The 18,566-nt window shown below is 43.1% G+C and overlaps 1 protein-coding gene across 9 annotated transcripts in view; it reads left to right on the top strand.

Moving 5' to 3' along the window:
• The window catches only part of RBMS1 (RNA binding motif single stranded interacting protein 1), a 213,270-nt gene that overhangs the window by 181,236 nt on the left and 13,468 nt on the right, over window positions 1-18,566 (top strand). For 7 of the 9 annotated variants that reach the window (XM_044242184.1, XM_044242183.1, XM_044242189.1 and 4 more), the window contains exons 5-7: window positions 1,538-1,695; window positions 3,697-3,776; window positions 17,917-18,032. In XM_044242184.1, the coding sequence (XP_044098119.1) occupies window positions 1,538-1,695; window positions 3,697-3,776; window positions 17,917-18,032 (354 nt within the window). The remainder of the gene's footprint in view (window positions 1-1,537; window positions 1,696-3,696; window positions 3,777-17,916; window positions 18,033-18,566) is intronic. The other 2 variants (XM_044242187.1, XM_044242190.1) reach the window with 1 other exon arrangement.

The following is an 18,566-nucleotide window of genomic DNA, read 5'->3' as shown; positions in this document are numbered from 1 at the left end:
CTCCCCTGCCACACCCCAGGACACCTGGGCCTGGAGCCTCTGCTGCACCCCTTTGGGATTGGCGTGGTGATGTGCTGCCGCCCTCTGTCAGAAGTCAGAAGCGGGAGGTCAGAGGGACAGTACTTTTTACCCATAGTTTGGGTTTGATATCTCGAATGGCTTGGAAATACCAAGGCATTTGTCATTTCCTAGGATACCAGGCTGTTATTTTAAATCTTACCAGGTAAGTATAGTATGAAAGGTCAATATGCACTTTTACTTGCAGATTATATAAAAGGACAGATTTCATTTCAGGTTTAATTAACAACAGGATAAATTTGAAAGTAGAGACTTTGTACAATTCAAATACGCATATGCCTCTCCTATATTTTTAAAGTACTGTGCATTTTGAAAATCTAAAATATAATGAGTGTGCTGTTCTGTTGCCTAATGCTGAAACCTCAATTAATGACTTTACTAATAGTGCTTATTAAAGAAAAATCCTAAGCCTGTGTAGCTCAATATGTAAAGTATAGATGGTTAATAAGATCAAAGGAAAGCCTCATTTAAGACTATTCTAATCTTCACAATTCAGAAGTGAATTTTGACTTGGTCAGAAAATATTCCATTGTCATATAAGCTTTTTCTCTGATGCTTGAACACTGTACTCTCAGTAAATGTGCATAGCAGTTACTGGTTCTCGGAGAATTCAGTTGCGTATCTTTGGTTTCAGCTGATTCTGTCTCACCAAAGGAAAGGTGACTGGGGAGTGATCTAATTAGTTATTGCTTCTGGAACTTTCCTATGCATCTGACTTACCTGGAAATCTGGTTAAAATGCAACTTCTGACTGGGTCAGTTGGTCTGGCGCTGCTGGCCCTGGATCATTCTTTGAGTAGCAAGGACTTAGCACCCTCCCCCACCTACTCCGGAGTTCACCCTTCTGTTCATTCTCACGTTTGCTCTGCCTAGAGTTTATCATTTTGTATGGCTTTGAGTTCACTTGTTTTTGTTCATTCCGGGGCGCTCCGCTCCGCACGGGTGATCAGAGCTCTGCAGTGAGCCGTAAGGACCCGCCGTGGAGCAGAGGGGAGCTGGGACCGAGCCCCGCTGCACTTGAGACGACTTGGTCCAGAATCCGTTGTGTCTCTCCGGATTGAACTGTTGACAGTAATAGCCTTCTGTGCGATCGTGTGCCTGAAATGGACTCCTAAAAATAGTCGCAGAGGAGAGGTTGGTTATTTTGGGAGCGCTGCAAACAGCTGAGAATGTGGCTTCATGAGGGCGCTCTCTCCAGCTCCTCAGCACGGGCCAGCAGCGGCACTTCCACATCGCCTGAGAAGGGCCTGGCCGAATCCTGCCCGACCTGCACAGATTGCCCAAGCTTCAGACGCTGTTTTCAAGTGTGCAAGGTGACTTGGGTGTTCTGTAGCTCCCACGCTCGCTCTAGGTGGCGCTCTAAAGGGACCTGAGCCAAGAGAGTGTCTCAGAGTAGGTGTGTTAACATCCGTATTTCAACTTAGTTGGAAATTAATGGCGAATTCTCTGTTCTGTTTTAGCAACAGGAACAAGATCCTACAAACCTATATATTTCTAATCTGCCACTGTCCATGGATGAGCAAGAACTTGAAAATATGCTCAAACCATTTGGACAAGTTATTTCTACAAGGATACTACGGGATTCCAGTGGCACAAGTCGAGGTGTTGGCTTTGCTAGGTAAGCACGCTGCTTTAGCTTTACTATGGCAGTGACAAGAGCTTGGCCAAGTTTCCTGCAAAATTAAAGTTGAGCGAGAAGAGAGAATTTAATCCAGGGTTATGGGAACCAGTTGCACCATGAATTTAAATGTGTAAATATTGGTTTGCATATTTTTTTCCCAGATTTTTTGGAAGTTCATTAGGCTTCTTGAACCTGAATACACTAAATATTTGGTGACTCAGGGCAAGGAAATATCACATGAGCAATAGTTTTGAAAATATGTGTCCTTAATGTTTTGATGAATTAAATCAGGATGCCTGTAACTTTTTAAAAATAACCATCACAGACTCCTGAATTTCATAAATAAATCAGTATGGCTTTTCTCATTTGATGGAAATTTGATTCATCATAAAGTCAATGAGTTAGATTATATCAAACATTCAGAAAGTAAAACAATGATAGGACACCTCTCTAACCACCAAGCGCTACACCAGTTGTAACATTTTATAATTTGCTTCAGATTTTTTTTCTTTGTTAAGAAGCAAAATGTGACAGATCTATCTAGGGTGTCCTCAGTTCTTCCAACTTAATTTTATCCCTTCCTCTCTGGAAAGGATACTTCAATATAATGGTTAATTTTGTTTCTAAAAGAAAAATCTCAAACACAAAGTGCTTTGCGTTTTGACATAGTTCTAATCTATAAGCCCGTATATAAAAACTGACTTTCCATTATTCAGGGACCTGTTCAGACTGTGCAGGAACAGATAATGTCTATATGTTGACTTTGATTTTGGAAGAAAAATTGCTGGTATTTTACTTTCATATACAACATCTGATATGATGACAGTCACATCTCCCAGAGACCTGGGAAATCAACAAAGAAGGCAGCTTTTTTCACTATTTTACGGCTAAGAAAGTCAAGTCAAAGAAGAGATGGTTCCGTTGTCAACCAGACTGCCAAGTAATGAAGCAAAGTCTAGTACTTGGGTTCTTCTGGCTTTTAGTTGATTGCTCTTTCTTGTTAGCCCAGATAATTTTAAGATAAAACTAAAATTTCTACAGGTGGACAGTCACCACAACTTGCATCTCCAGTGTACACTTAATTGTTTAAAAGGATCCAGGGAAACAGTGAAAGCTCAGCACCCGCTAAAAATCATCGCCTCTGTGGGTGTTCTGAAGCAGATCAAGTAGTTTCAGTTTTGTATCCAAAGATGAAACCCAATTATATTCTGTTGCTTTTTAAAACTATTACTACCCATTAAAACCAAGATGTAACTCTCCGGGTCGTCCAGGAGTGAGATGCATTTTGAATAGATTATTCAGTGTTTCTTCCATTAAAAAAAAAAAAAAAATAACAAGTCGAAATAATGTAATTCCCTTGAAATGTTTCTCAAGGGTTTTTAGCCACCTGCAGGTGTAGAATAAATTGTAAAGTTAGGCTCAATCCTTTAATTACTCTTCTGAAGCCAAGAAGACAAAGAGAGTACATAGCCAACTTCACTAATTCAACTTTATACCTAGAGCTAATGTAAAAACCATGTAAGGAGTATCCTGAGATTCTCATTCGTTCTTACCGTGACTTCTGAGTCTGTCATTTTGTGAATGTGTGAAAGGAAAGGCCATCTTCAAAATATTCTGGCAACAGTAAGTCCACTTGTATTTTGAACTGGCAGTTCTGTTTCAGTTCCGTATCACGACCAGCAGAGCTATCGCATATGCATCACCAGTTCTCCGACAAGGAGAAAAAAGTGACACATTTGATATGCTTGATATTAAACACTCTGGATATGATTTATTTATTTTATGATTCAGAAGGTACTCTGTGGATATCAGTTATCATTTCATTATAGAAGTACACATAAAACAGAGCAAAGATAGGATAAAGCCCACTTTTTCTGACTCCTATTTTTGCTAGGTTTCATTTGTCTCCCGTAGCCTATAAGAATGTATTCACATGCACCAAAATAATCTGAAATTAAGAGATCTCTAAATATGTGTTTTATTTTGATGGATGAATAGGATGGAATCAACAGAGAAGTGTGAAGCCGTTATTGGTCATTTTAATGGAAAATTCATTAAGACACCACCTGGAGTTTCTGGTATGTTGTTTATCTAAAATTTTATCAGTAATCTTTTATGTAATAGATGCATAATTTTAGCATTTGTGATGTATCAAGAGCCAAAAACCCCTCATCTAGCTCTTAAAATTTATTTCTTTGGTTCTACAAGTAAGACTTGAAGATGCACTTCTCCCAGACATGTTTAAATATGAACGGGAGCCATGCAGGTGGGAGGGAGGATGTGCCCTCTCAGGCACTCGAAGCCCTTCCTTCTCTGATGCAGGAGCCCATCCCCAGACCTGCTTCTCCTGCCACCCACCAGCCTCAATAAATCTGGCCTGCAGTCTTGTCCCTTGAGGGCCATGCTCTTCTCCACCCCAGCTCCTGCCTTTCTTTCTTTTTTTTTTTTTTTTTAATTTTATTTATTTATTTGATAGATCAGAAGTAGGCAGAGAGGCAGGCAGAGAGAGAGGCGGAAGTAGGCTCCCTGCTGAGCAGAGCTCTGGATGCGGGCCTCAATCCCAGGACCCTGAGACCATGATGCAAGCCTAAAGCAGAGGCCCTAACCCACTGAGCCACCCAGGCGCCCCCTAGCTCCTGCCTTTCTTGTGGAAGATCTCAGCGTGTGTTACCCTGCATCCCTTACAGAACCTGAACCTCAGTCCCTATGGCCCTTCTGTCCACCCCATGGTAACCACTTCCTCCCATGGCCCGGCCTTGTGTTCTCATGCCCAAGAACACCACACCTCAGGAGCTTTACATTCCCAGATCACACTGGCTCCCACTAAACCTAATCCGAAATTCAAAGGGGGTACTTCTTTACTTTCTATCCCCACCAAATCTGGTCTCCATTTTAGCAGTAACCTCACTTGTCTTATAACCCAACCCTTGGTCACACCTGCCTCACAGAATGCTAAGCCTGGATTAATTCTGCAGCAGGCCACCTTCTCAGCTCCTCTTACATCCAGGCTGTAAATGTTTCCAGGTTGACCAGACCCAGCATCGCTGGTCCTTACTCAGCTTTCTCATCCGTCCCTGGCTGCAGTCCTCCCTCCCAGCCTGCTCGCTTTACCCTTAACCCCCTCTCAACTCTAAGCAAATGACTTCACTTCTCACTTGATGAATAAAATTGAGATCACCAGGTGGAAACACCATCAATTTCCTGTTTCCTCCCAACAAGGAGAGAGACCAACCCAACCCATTCTTGCCACCCTCCTTCCCTAAAGTCTCAAGGGCAAGGGGTCCCAAGCTGTGGTCTTGATCGCATACCCTCAGGACCTTGCTCTGCCAGGTATCCCCTCCCTCTCCTACAATTTCAGATGTCTTTTGCTTTTATTATTTTTTCCCCCCAACAAAGCTGAAAACCTTTATTTTCAACAATAACGGATCTCTCGCATGACTAATTGGTAGACAAATGCAAGAAAATGCACAAATAAACAATACCAGGAACAAAAATTTTGACTGTGACTACAATAGACATTTGTTTTAAGTCACAGAACACAGTGAACAAAACTATGAACTACTTTATGCCAGTTCATTTTAAATTTCATTTACTAGAAAAATCTACCCATTTGTGTTTGAGATCATTCAGGTCTCTCTGATCTTGAATCTAAAACTAAAACCCTGTGTTCCTCTCTAGCCCCTTCCCACGTAACCCTTTTCAAAGCGTTGTCCCCATTTCTGTCTTCCGTTCACACCTCACCCTCCCCTGCGTGACTTCTCCTCGTTGTGTCTCACATGGTAAACTATTAGTTTGCTGAGCTGTTGTGACAAAGTATCAAACTGGGGGGCTTACACCATGGAAATACGTTGTCTCAGTTCTGGACACTCGAAGTCCAAGATTATGGTGTTGGCAGGATGGAGAGAGACTGTTCCAGGCCTCCCTCCGTCCTTGGCTTGTAGACGAGCATCGTCTCCCTGTGTTTCTTCACACCATCTTCCCTCTGCACATGTCTGTCTCCATGTCCATCTTTCCCTTTTTTTACAAGGACACCCATCATTTGATTGGGACCCACACTAATGACCTCTTTTTAACTTTAAAAGACCCTATTTGTAAATAAGGTCCTCTTCTGTCATTATGAGTTACTGAGGGTTAGGATCTCAGCTGTTTTGGGGAGGGGTGGGGTAGTGGGGACACAATTCAACTAACACTTACCTCCTGGTTATTGCAATTCGGAGGCTTCCCTCTCTTTCAGATACTGTCTGTCTGGTGTACTAGATACTGCTGGTCCCTTACCCATCTCTGAAACATGTCCTTCTTTGACCTTTGCGTCACCTGTTTTCTCCTGTCCTGCGTTAATTTCTTTTCTATTGGCTTATTTCTTCTATCTACTCAACTGTTGGTATTTTCCTGAATCCCACTTCTGGCTCACAGTTCTGGTATAGATGTATATTCTCAAGGTTTCCAGTAGTATGTACCTTCATACAACTCAGAGATACCGTCTCCCAACCTGGCTTTGCCCTGAGCATCAGGCTGCTTGGTCTCCGTCACCATACATCCATCGTCTCCAAAGCAAAACTAGCACCCCCCATCCCCGCATCGAATCCTGCTCCTCTTCCAGTTGTCCTTTTCTCAGTTAGTGGGACCAGTACCCAACCAAGCACTCAAACTGGAAACGCAGGCCAGATCAGCCTGGGCTCCTCTTCCCCTCCCTCCCTCCATCATGCAAGTCCTTCCATTTTTTCCTCTTGATAATTTATAGACCAACCCGTCTCCCCACCATTCCTCCTACCACAGCCTAGCTTACTTAGCCCCAGATCTCTCCCTGAGGCCGTTACGGCCGGCTCATAACTGCCTGCCTGATCACTAGCCTTTCCTCTCCAGATACTTGCCCTGACTGTGGCCAGAGAGTTTGATGAAATGTAGACCTCTGTGTCACTTTCCTGCTCCAAGTCCCCCTCCTCCCATAAAGGAAAAATCCCAGTCTCCTGGAAATGATATTGAAGGCCAGAGGCGAAAGGCCTCTTGCCTGCTTCTTCAGTCCTGTCCCCTTCTGTTCTCTGCCTCATGGTGTGTCCTCCTCCAGGACAAGACTACGAATATATTCCAAGCACACCGGGCTGCTCCATTCCTCCCTGATTGCTCTCCTTTGGTTTCCAACTTAGTGCCCTTCAGTTCCCTTTAACCCAATTCTCCAGTTCTCAGCCTCCAAGACTGGGTTCCAGGCTTGCCTCCCCCGCCAGAGCCTCCCCTGGCCCAGTCGGTCTGTGCGCACAGCACCCTGAGGATGCTCGCCTGTGTCCCAGCACTGAACATGGTCACACAGGTTGTTTAACTCAACTGGGAGCTCCCTGAAGGCAGAAATTGTTTCCCATCTTAGGGCAGTACATCAGCCATACTAAGCAATGATAAACGTTTGTGGGTTTTGTATAAACTTCCCTCCACTATTCCCCCAGACAGTACTACATGTTCACACGCTAGCAGGCTAGTGGCTGACTGCAGACCAGAAGACGTTTCCCTTTTCCCCCATGCGCCAGGCTGCGTGTGGGTCACTGGTGTTCGGTATTGGTTCTGCTGTAGTTCCAGGGTTTCATCCTTCACTGGATGGCTGGGGGTTATGATCGGAGATTTACTGTAATTCTGTGTACCCAGTTGAGACTCGCAGTGTTGAGGAACCCGTTTGTAAGTATATCCAACTTCACAGCCCACGCTTCATCTCAGACTGCTAAGCCCACGCAGGATTTGCAGGGCCCCATGTGACCGTGAACCATCTGCAGGCGCGAGTCTGGATCACCCCATCCAAGACCGGGAGGTGCGCTGTTCCATGGAAGCCAACCTTGTGCAAGAGCTTTCTTTTTGTTTCTTAAGTTGGTTTTGTTTTCCTGTCAACAGCACTTGAGTTGAAGGAAAATAGCGATGTCTTTACCCTCCAACCGAGTAAAGACAAGAGAGAAATTTACTACGTTGGAGCTTTCTGTCAGACCGACACTGTGGGGCCTTCTGCGGTTAACACGTGTGCACACCTGACTCCTGGTGTCCTCCTCACTTCCCCGTGTCATCCGTGTTGGGACCCCGTGGTGTTAGTCCCTCAGAAGGGCTGCTTGGCTTTCTCAGCTCATTTTTGTGGACAGCGGGGAAAGTTCAAGGAGGAGAAACATCCCCTCACACAGTCGTCGTGATGTTGTATCAGTCTGAGAGGGGATAAGATCTGCCCGTTTCCTGAATGAAGTAGATCTCAGGGTGTCACAGATCAAGTCCAACAGTGTCCTTTTTTCTCCAAAGGCCTTTCGTGGTTGATTCATGTAACTGTTTGCTTTGAAGTAGGTTTAAAGACAACATGTTGGTCATACCTATTCAAGGGAAAGAAGATGTTGATTTCCAAACCTCATGTAAAGGATTGTAGGATTCTCTGTACCTTTGCAACTAGTAGAGAACAGTTTCTTCCAAGTTGTGCCAAGTGACAGCTGTAAGAAACAGAGTCCTTCTGCCTCAAGAGAATCTCTGCTTGGGGGTGTGCAATCAGGCCGTTCTCTTTGCTTTGAACGAGAACTTAACTTTATGCCGTTTTATAATGTTTCATGATTTCGTCTATGTATTAGTCTTAGTTCCCAGCTAGACTGCAAGTTCTTTGGCAGCGGAGACTGTTTGATTTTTAATTTTGTGCTAGGCACAGAAAGCTCGTGCTTCGCCCTGGAACAACAGAAGTTACCAAAGAGCATTTTTCATGGAGGCTTGTCACAATAATCATGGCTATTTTGAGGGTTTTTCTGGATACTTCCTTGCATATAAGCAAGTTTGAACCACCTTTCGGCCGGGGTTTGAAATGTATAATGCAGGCCTTGGAAGCACGCTGTTGCAGGGAACTCAGCTTTTCCCCAGAATGGTTTCAAGCGGATTAGGGAACCACAACAGAATTTGAAATGGTCTTCAGCTTCTCTGGATGTCCCCCTCCCCTTTTTGTGTACACCTAATAGGATAATTTTCTTTAACCAGCCTGCTGATGAGATGCCACGCTCTCCAATTACCTGACTGGTGACTCCACACCATAGGTTTCTTCATGGAATGTATATAGTATTTTCAGTAGAACCAGATGAAAAAAGAACTGTCAGGCCAGGGTCACTTGAATGAACCTCCACTTTAAATATGTAGGTTCATTTCCAAGCAGACATAACATTTCATAAATGCAGTCAGAGGATAGTCTTGTCAACAAGGCGCGCTGTGTAGCTGGCCTAGTCCGAATCATCCAGGATGGTGTCCGTCAGCGTGCTCAGATTCTTGCAGGACTGGGAATTTGCCTGGGACATTGAAGCCAAGAACAGAAGAGAAACCCACGTTAGAAACAAGTCCCCAGAAAGATACTTTATGAAATTTTAACAAACTGAACGGTGAACTCATCTTCCCTGGAATAATCTTAAGAAAGCCTCTCAGTGGCTGAGCAGGAGGGGTCCCATCTCGTGGGCCACCCACCCTCTTGCCAGCATGCTCTTTGCATTCCAGAGCTCAGCGGCTGGGTTTCCCCCGCAGCCAGACACACCCCACCCTGTCCTGGGGCCCAGTACGTAATGTCATGGGTGCTTGTAAGAGTTCTCTGAAAATCCACATCAGTTTCTCATGCAATCTGTTTTCTGAAATTGCTTTTTAAAAATCTTGTGCTTTTGTGCCTGATGTTACCATGTCTTCAAAGAGGCTGTTCTTCTAGCAGGATCTTCCTTAAATACAAATGGATTGTGTTGGGGAAAAAAAAACTACCCATGAGGCCATTCCTTGTATCTTTTCCCATCTAATCCCTCATTTTTTTCCCTGAAAATGTGGATGTGTTATCCTTTATTTGGATTTATCTGGGTCTTTATCTTGCCTTTTTTTTTTTTTAAGATTTTATTTATTTATTTGACAGAGAGATAGCGAAAGAGGGAACACAAGCAAGAGGAGTAGGAGAGGTAGAAGCAGGCTTCTTCCTGAGCACAGAGCCCAACGTGGGTCTTGATCCCAGGTCTCCAGGATCATGACCTGACCTGAAGGCAGACACTTGACAACTGAGCCACCCAGGCACCCCTTTTATCTTGGTTTTGAGTGCCAGCTGGTTTGCAGTAAATCAGATTTGCTTGGAAGGTCCCCAGTCAGGGTAAAAGAACCAATGACTACTCCGTAAGACAATCTAGGTGAATTCCATAGAGGTTTAAAATAACTTAATATTTGCTTGATAGAAATTCTGTTATGGAGAAATAGTAGCGTGGTGGTTTCCCACACAGTGAATGATAGTAACAAGGGATGGGAGGTTCTAGTTCGTTAGAACAGATGTCCACATTGGGAGACATGCCCAAGGCAAAAACACTGTCACTCATGGTCATGATTCAGGGTTTCTTCTAAAAAAATGACTCTTCCTATACCTGCCTGAAAGAGAGAACGATCTCTGAGAAGACTAGTTAATCACATAGGCATGTTAGCTGGAACTGTCCTAGAGCTGCTTGCCCTGTGCCTGCTGTTTTTTGCCTCTGCAGGAGACAGGCACGGGTGGACACACACGTGTGCATGCACACGCACGCACACACACATACACGTAGACAAAGTCCGCGTGTGTGTTCAGTGTTACAGGAGGCAGTGGGATTACCCATCTTTCTGTACCTCTGACATTCGTGGAGCCTAAATAACTTCCTATGTGCTAAGGGCAGACAATTTTTCAAAGAAAATGTGTCTCGTCAGCGATCTGTGAGTCATTAGATTCTCAGTATTGCGCTGGTACCACTCTGCCAGAGCCCAAATCTTCGTCTGTCGTGGAGGATTGCCAGTGAAGCATGTAACTGCTAGCCAGCTCTGGCCAGAGACCTCCGCTTGTTTGACATCTGTTTTCTGTGTTACTCGGACTTTGCAGGCTGGGTATATGCCCAGCAAGGCTTGAAAACTACTCTTGCCCCCATTTTCTAACTCTCTGTCTATAGGTGGTATTATTAGGGCATTATCCAAGTCCAGGAAGCAGAAAAGGTCATGTTTAGAGGAAAAATTGACTCTAGCAAAAAGACTGGAAATCTTTCAAGGGTGTTTATAGGTCATGTTGTTCCTTGAACATTTCTCTTAAAGTACGGTTCCTCTGTTTAAAAAAATAAATAAATAAATAAATTGGCAGCTCTAGGATAAAAGAAATGCTCGAAGACATGTGTAATGCTCCTGGTACCTTTAGGACGATGTGATCACACCTTTGGGACTGCGGTGTGGTCCTGTCTCCCTTACCCAGTGTGTACATGGAGCAGAGTCTAAACGTGCATCGTGTTGAGACGGACACTCCAGGGGCTGCACTCCTAGGAGCAGTGGCTGCCGTGGAAAGGGCTCGAGCGCTCACATGTGGCCAGTGGGGGAGGGCTGTCCTATAGATCTCAAACACAAACTCATTATCTACCAAGGGGGGTAAGTCTACTTTTTAAAAAGTCACAAGGGAATCGCAACTGGAAATGTGCCAGTGTTCCAGCCTCAGACGCTTGGAGTGCCCGGCCAGCCCTGTGCTGGGGCCACCTTGGGGCAGTTCTTGTCCCCCCCCATCACACCCAGCCTGCGGCAGGTTCCTCAGATCCGTTTGACACCTTTTCACTATCGGGTTCTCCCAGGGAGGAACAAGAACGAGCATAGTAAAATTTTATGAAAGCACGAGGACCTTGAGTGGGAGATGTAAGCGTACTATGAAACAGTTTTCTTAAAGGCATTTGCCAGTGACTTCATCCTAACTACAACTTGAACATTTCTTCATTGTGTGTGAAGCCAGGGCGGCAACCCTAGCCAGCTTGTTAAAATCTCACAAAATCAAATTCCATGAAAAACAGACCAGGCTCTAAAAATGTTTATAACTCTTATAAACCAGAGGTCCCTTTTCCTGAGAATTTATCTTAATAATTCAAAGACAAGAGGAAGAACCATAAATCAAAAATTTGAGGTTTTTTTCTGCTGCCATAGGATAGTAGCAACAGCTAATGTGCATTTGGCTGTTCTAAATACTTTACATGTTAATTGTAACAACCTCTGAAATAAGTACAATTACTATCCCCATCCCACAGATATGAAACCTCAGACATTGAATAATTCGCCTGGAGTCATGAAGTAATAAAAGGCAAAGCCAAATTTCAAACCAGGGAGACTAGTCCAGAGCCAGTGTTCTAATTACCATATAGTCTGACCACCAGTTTAGCAGTTGGCACTGGGATTAAAGAGATAAATAAGATATACACACATATGTTCATACGGCTTTGTTTATAATAACAAAGAAACTATCCGTAATCCCATTTCAAACAGAACCTTATGTAACCATTTAAAAAAAAAAAAAAAAGATTCTGTAACCAGCTAGGGAAAGTCCACAATGTAAACTGGGAGAAGAAGACCTATTGTTGCAAATATGAAAAATAAAGACTGAGAAAAGCAGTAAATAGAGAACATTAAGGTGGAGTGATGGGGAAGGATTATATTTTTGTTTTTTATTTAACCTGATTTTACTGTTGTTAAATCATTATTTTACTGGTAGGTAAAGCTGAGCGGGAGATGGAACCGCTCTGTAAGGATCAGGAGAGGAAGGAGGAGGAAGGCACAGGCATCCATGGAGAGAAGCTATAGCTCTCGCTGGTACAGGATTGGGTTAAAAACAAAGGAGGCTAAAAAGGAAGTGATGTCGTGCACGCAAAAAACGGATAGAATGTATTGGATCCCTACATCAAAATTTTTAAAGAGCCCCATATAGGCCCTTGCATGTTGTTAGTTGAGGAATTTTGAAAGTAGGCAGCATTATCAGAAAGAAAGCTAATTACAGTTGCTGAGTGGCTGGTTTTCCACAACTGACGGGAAAGCTTCTATCGAGGGCAGTTCACGTTTTACAGAACGTTGATTAGGATAAATACTGCTTAACTAGAAAAATGGGAGTTTGGAAGTAGCAATTTCTCCAGCTGTTAGAATACAGGAAGGAAAAGGTCCACTTGGTTACAAGCTACAGAGAACTGTAGTCCTCTGAGCCGTTTGATTAGATGGTGAGAAAGGCTTCTACAAGGGAAAATTAGGAGCTACGGTGGGTAGTCAAAGCAGGTTAGAAGTTCTAGTGTGGGTATCTAGGGAAGACATTTGAGCCTAAATAATTACAGAGTTCGAGCTTCAGAAGATGAGAAGCCAACTTGATGGCAGAGATGGGAAGTGACTCAGCAAGGGCATCACCCATATAAGCTCACAGTCCCTTACAAGGGATTGTTAGGGCCACAAAGTCAGGCATTGGTAAAAGATCACCCCACTCATGAGGCCCTATTGAGGGTGTGTTGGAGAATCCTACAATGCCAACACTTTAGTTGGCTCTCCAAATACAAGATCGGCGTCTGCATTTGTGGCACTGTCTGCTGAAGGTTATACTAAGCGCTTAAGCTTTCAGAGTTACACGTTCCTGTTGGTTCTGATGAATGAGAAGGGAACTTTTCTGTCTTGGGTAATAAAGAAGAGAATTTGACCTGAAAGATGTCACAAGACATTCGAAGCCTACCCTTTACCAGCCCAGAAGATGGTGATTAACTAAGGGGGGTTTCAACTGCGAATACTCTGCATATATGACAAAATCAATTGATTATGAGTAGTTTGATAAAAATTTTTATATCCCTTTAATCCAGGAATATATCTTGAGTCACAGATCATTTGTTAGGACTCTTAGCAATTACTGTTTTGCACAATAAGCTGAAGAATTGCTAATCTAGAAAATTGACCATATGGAAGATAAGGGTTGTCTGTTTTTTGTTAATTTTTTGAAGTTAATATGCCCAGATTTACCTATTGATCATAGTCGTATTACTGATACTCGCAGCGCTTCCTTTTCTGCGCGTCAGTCCTCTTTAATTTGTTCCTTCTGAAAAGAACAACCAAGGAAACCACCTGAAGGATCTGATGTGTAGAACAAACCAGCATCCCATGCATCTCCATCTAAAAACTGGAACCTGTGTGGTAGGCTTCAAAACATAACCTCTAGAGACTTTTGGTCTGCTTTGAAGTAAGCCACAGAATATGCTAATCAAATAAGCAAGTCTTATTTTCTAACCATCTCCCACATACTTAAAAATAGGTGAGCCATGACACAGATCTGGGTGTATTTGCTTGTTTTCAATTCAGGAAAAAAAAAATTTTTTTTTTTAAGATTCTGTTTATTCATTTGAGAGAGGGGGAGAGCAAGAGAGAGCGTAAGCAGGAGGCAGGGAGAGGGAGAAGCAGGGTCTCTGCTGATCCGAGCACCCTGGGATCATAGCCCAAGCTGAAGGCAGATGCTTAACTGACTGAGCCACCCAGGTGCCCTTCAATTCAGAAATCTAACTGAAATCTTCTAACCCTTGCTCAGCTTAATGGTAATATAAGTATCTTAAAGAAATCTTGACATAGTTGTTTTCCTAGAGCACATGGTGGTACAATTCATGTAGTAAATCAGATATCAAGAATTTACAAGGATAAAATGTTTCTCATAATGCCTTTCAGGTACATGAAGTACCAGGTAAACTGCAAAAGAAACACAGCTGTCTCAGTATCAAAAGCATTTTGGTTCTGGAAGGCATTTTTATTAACAACAGGCATGTCTCAAAACGGTGCTCTATCCCATAAATGGCTCAATGTGGTTTCGTAAGATTTTGTACACTCTCCTCATTAGATTGCAAAAGCGCCTACGAAATAAGACCATATTTTATCCACAACTATAACCCTAGTTCTTAACACTATACCTTGCACATAGTAGGCACTCAATAAAAGTTTCAGCTGCTAAGTAGACCAAAGAGAATTTTAACAGAGGGAAGAAGCTATTTGACTTTTATTTTGCCTTGCATGGAATACTGGGGCACTACCATTTCCCTAAAACAAGGAGCCAACAACTATGTAAAAAATCTCTCATTTCAGGACGCCTGGGTGGCTCAGTCAGTTAAATGTCTGCCTTGGCTCAGGTCATGATCCCAGAGTCCTGGGATCAAGTCTGTGTTGGGCTCCTTTCTCAGCTGGGAGCCTGCTTCTCCTTCTGCCTGCTGCTCTCCCTCTGCTTGTGCATATACTCTGTCTCTCTCTCTCTGACAAATAAATAAAACAAAATCTTTAAAAAAAAAAAAAAAACCTCTAATTTCAATTGGTTATAATCCTTTTTTTTTTATTTTTTTGAGATTTATTTTAGAAAGAGAAAAATGTATCAGTGAGTGGGGCAGAGGGAGAGGGAGAGAAAATCACAAGCAGACTTCCTGCTGAGCATGGATCCCGATGTGGGGCTCGACCCCGTGACCCTGAGATGATGACCTGAGCTGAAACCAAGAGTCAGACACCCAACCTACTGCATCACCCAGGTGCCCCTGGCAGTAATTCTTTAAAAAGAGAAATTTGCTTTCCTAAGCTACGGGATACCTGCAGTATCCTGCTGTTTTAACTTATACCTTTTTGCTATTAGAGGGAGAAAACTATCTTAACGATAGCACAAAATCACATAGTAAATATAATCCATTTTTGATTGATTTCACCTACATCCTGCTCCATTTGTTGCATGTGAGTGATGTGTCTGCAAACATGTCATCGCTCACTTGATTTGCCTCCTCGCTGTTTAGCTCATCATTGCATGTTTTTAGCAGGCTTTATGGTTTCATGAGATGGCTTTTTTTTTTGGACAGAGCATGGTCTAGAAAAATGACAAGGTTGTGGCAGCTCCTTACCACAGATGGGGACACGTGGCCTTTGAGCGAATGTGGCGCTTCAGCCTGTAGTGAACTCACAGAATTTGTCCAACCTGGTTGCCTTCTTTCTCTGGAAGAAATGATGCTGAGGAAGGAAAGTGGTTTGCATTTGCATTACTCACTTGTCAAGGAGACTCTTCGAAAAATGTTTAATTCCCGTCAACAAGCGGGTCTTCGCAATGCCTCTAGATAAAGCTGTCTCCTCAAAGTGAAGTCCTGTGAAATGCTAACGCTGCATAATTTACTATATTCTCTTGCCCTCCAAGATTGTGGGGGCTAAAAATTATAAGACGAGTCACGGGAGAAAATATTCACTACCCTAAGCTCCTATAGATCTGCGAAGAGTGAGCTCTTGGCTTCTCTCTGAGTTCTCTGTTTGTCCTTAGATACCAAGGTGGGATATCCTCAAGCCTGGCGGAAGAACACTTGTAACACTCAGGAGGGTTTGCCCGTTATCCCTCCCTTCTACCTGAAAGCTGTGCTCTCCTGGCCCTCATTTCCGCCTGTTCCCACATGGCCCCGTCATAGAATTAAAAGCATCATTCACTGATGAGAAAGCCCTCTTGCTTCATTGCATCCACTTCCTTTACCTTGGGCATTGTTGGTGGATGCAGGGATTTCCAAGAGTTGGTACCTTTTTACTTGGAAAAAGGTATTACTCTGAATTACTCTGAAACGACAGAGTAATTCATCTTCAGGCTAGAACTCGGCCCCAGTATATCTTCCTTCCACCCATTTGCCTTAAATGGAAGTTCCCTGTTCAGGAAGGCCTGGAGGCTGGAAGTGGTGGGAGTCAGAAGGTAAACAGAGGTAGGGGCCGAGGCTCCCTGGTATTCTCACCCAGACGCCTGACATTTCTGCTCTCACCTCCCGGTTCCAGTAGTACAGCTGCCTTTCGGAAGTGAGCTCACATTCCAGCCCATCCCTCTGGCCTGGTTCACAGCGGGGAGAGGAGGAAGGTGTGCCAAGCAACAGCCTAGACCGCTCGCCGAGAAGGAATTACAGTTGGGTTTTCTGTTGTGTTTTGTTTTTTGGCAGAGAAGTGTTGAGAGGCACTATTGCTTCCACCCTGTCATTAGTGGGTGGGTAACAGTGATATAAAATAAGAGATGAATTAGGATAATAAGAGGCAAAGGAGAAAGGAGTAAATTTTCCACAAGTAATATTTTTCTCTTCCTGGTTATTTAACTTTGAAACAGCTTGAAAGTAGTAATCACAGTTCCAACAGAAGACAAAGGACAGAATGTGAGAACCAGACAGGAAGGTGTGATTGCCTTTATTACATTAACTGGAAACCTACAGAAATACGCACCACCTTCAGGAATATACTGCTTTTTCCATTATGGAAAACAAAGAAAATGATAAGTCCGGGGTGAACTACCATACCATCCCCTCTCCCCTCTTCCCCACCCCCCACCTTTTTTTCTTCTTAACTAATGAGTGTCTGTCCCAATGTGAGAGTCTGCATCTTTTGCTTTTCCATGTGAGTTTCTTGAATTGTTCTTCAGATCATTTTATAACGCGGATATATAGTAAAGCAGCCTCAAGAGGAATGATTAAAGGCACAGAAAAAAAACTTTAAATAGTGCGGGCAGGTGTTTTGCCTTTCTTACAACAGCTGTCTTCAAGGCTGTACCCCACAGATAAGGAAATGAGACCTCTTGGTATTCATTCATTCATTCCTAGATCAACGAGTACCTACAACATGCACTGGGGACACAAGTGACAGACGTAGCAAATGTCACTGCCCCCATGGAGCTTACACACCAGAGGGGAGACAGACTCCAAACAAATCACCGCACTCCCAAGTTCTCGTGGCTCTGAATAAAAATACAAATAAAAATTTAAAAAAATTTTTTTTGAAATACGGTGTGAGCAGTGTAAAGGGGAAATTGTTTTGTCCTGGGTAGGTGAAGGCCTCTTTGAAGAATGATGATAGGAGGCTAAGGGAGCATTTTAAAGTTGGAGGAGGGAAGGGTAACAAAATCTTACTTACATTTGAAGATGAATCAGCGGAACTGAAAACAAGTGTGTCTGCACATAAAGAAGTACAGAGGCGAGGGTCTAGGTGGTTCAGTTGGTTGGGCGTCTGCCTCCCGCTGGGGTTGTGACCCCAGGGTCCAGGGCTCAAGTTGCCTGTTCAGCAGGAAGTCCGCTTCCTCCTCTGCCTCACGCCGCTGCTCTGCTCGTACTCATGCACGCTCTCTCAAATACATAAATAAATAAAATCGTTTTTTAAAAAGGAAGTACAAAAATGAATCGAGGGATTCTTTTGATTCCTCCAAATAGCTCTTCAAATGTGTTCATTACACTTCTGTTTGAAAATAGTAACTAATACATTTTCTGCACCATCTTCTTCACCAGTAGATAAGAAGGAAAAAACTTTAGGAAAAAAACAGTAGATAAGAAAGAGAAAACTTTGGCTTCGATGTGTTCTATCCATTCCCTTACAGCACGGACACTGCTCCTGTTGAAAAAGAGTCCATTACATTTTGTCCTACATACACATATAATTCTGGTTTTTTTTTATTTGTCCCCATTTATTCAGCTCCTACAGAACCTTTGTTGTGTAAGTTTGCGGACGGAGGACAGAAGAAGAGGCAGAACCCAAACAAATACATCCCTAATGGAAGACCGTGGCATCGAGAAGGAGAGGTGAGACTTGTAAGTCCCTTCTTGAGACTTCCGTGCGGGTGTATGATGATGAAAGCCTACATGAATAGTTACCCCGGCCGCATCCTGGCTGCCAGACTTCTGAAATAGGACTTTAGAGTCCAGATGTTATCACTTTCAAACTCTTCCCAACAGATACGGTACTAAGAGAGGGATGACCTTCCGACGGGCAGATAGGTGGTGGGTAGAGTGAGGTTTACCAGTTAGCTGCATGTAAAGTGAAAGGGCATTTTGAATAGCTGTAAGAAATGTACAGCTGTTTTGTATTTTCCTAATGTCATGATTTCTTAAAGGTTTACATTTTTAATTACTCGGAAATTATCCTAAAATGTTATTAAAACAAATAACGTATTTGCTGTTGAGTTTTATTTTTGGTTTTGTCGTTGTTGTTGTTGTTTTTGTCTAATTCTTTTGAATAAGGTTCTTAAAAAAAAAAACAATAGCTTAAAAATATTGGATGGCCATTTCTCTGTATTTATTTTTAATGAATTTTTTTTAAGTAAAATTCTTATTGGTTCAACATTT

Source organism: Neovison vison, chromosome 3 (assembly GCF_020171115.1).
Source record: "Neovison vison isolate M4711 chromosome 3, ASM_NN_V1, whole genome shotgun sequence".
Taxonomy (NCBI): Eukaryota; Metazoa; Chordata; class Mammalia; order Carnivora; family Mustelidae; genus Neogale; species Neogale vison.
This window is presented reverse-complemented; position numbering and strand designations above follow the sequence as displayed.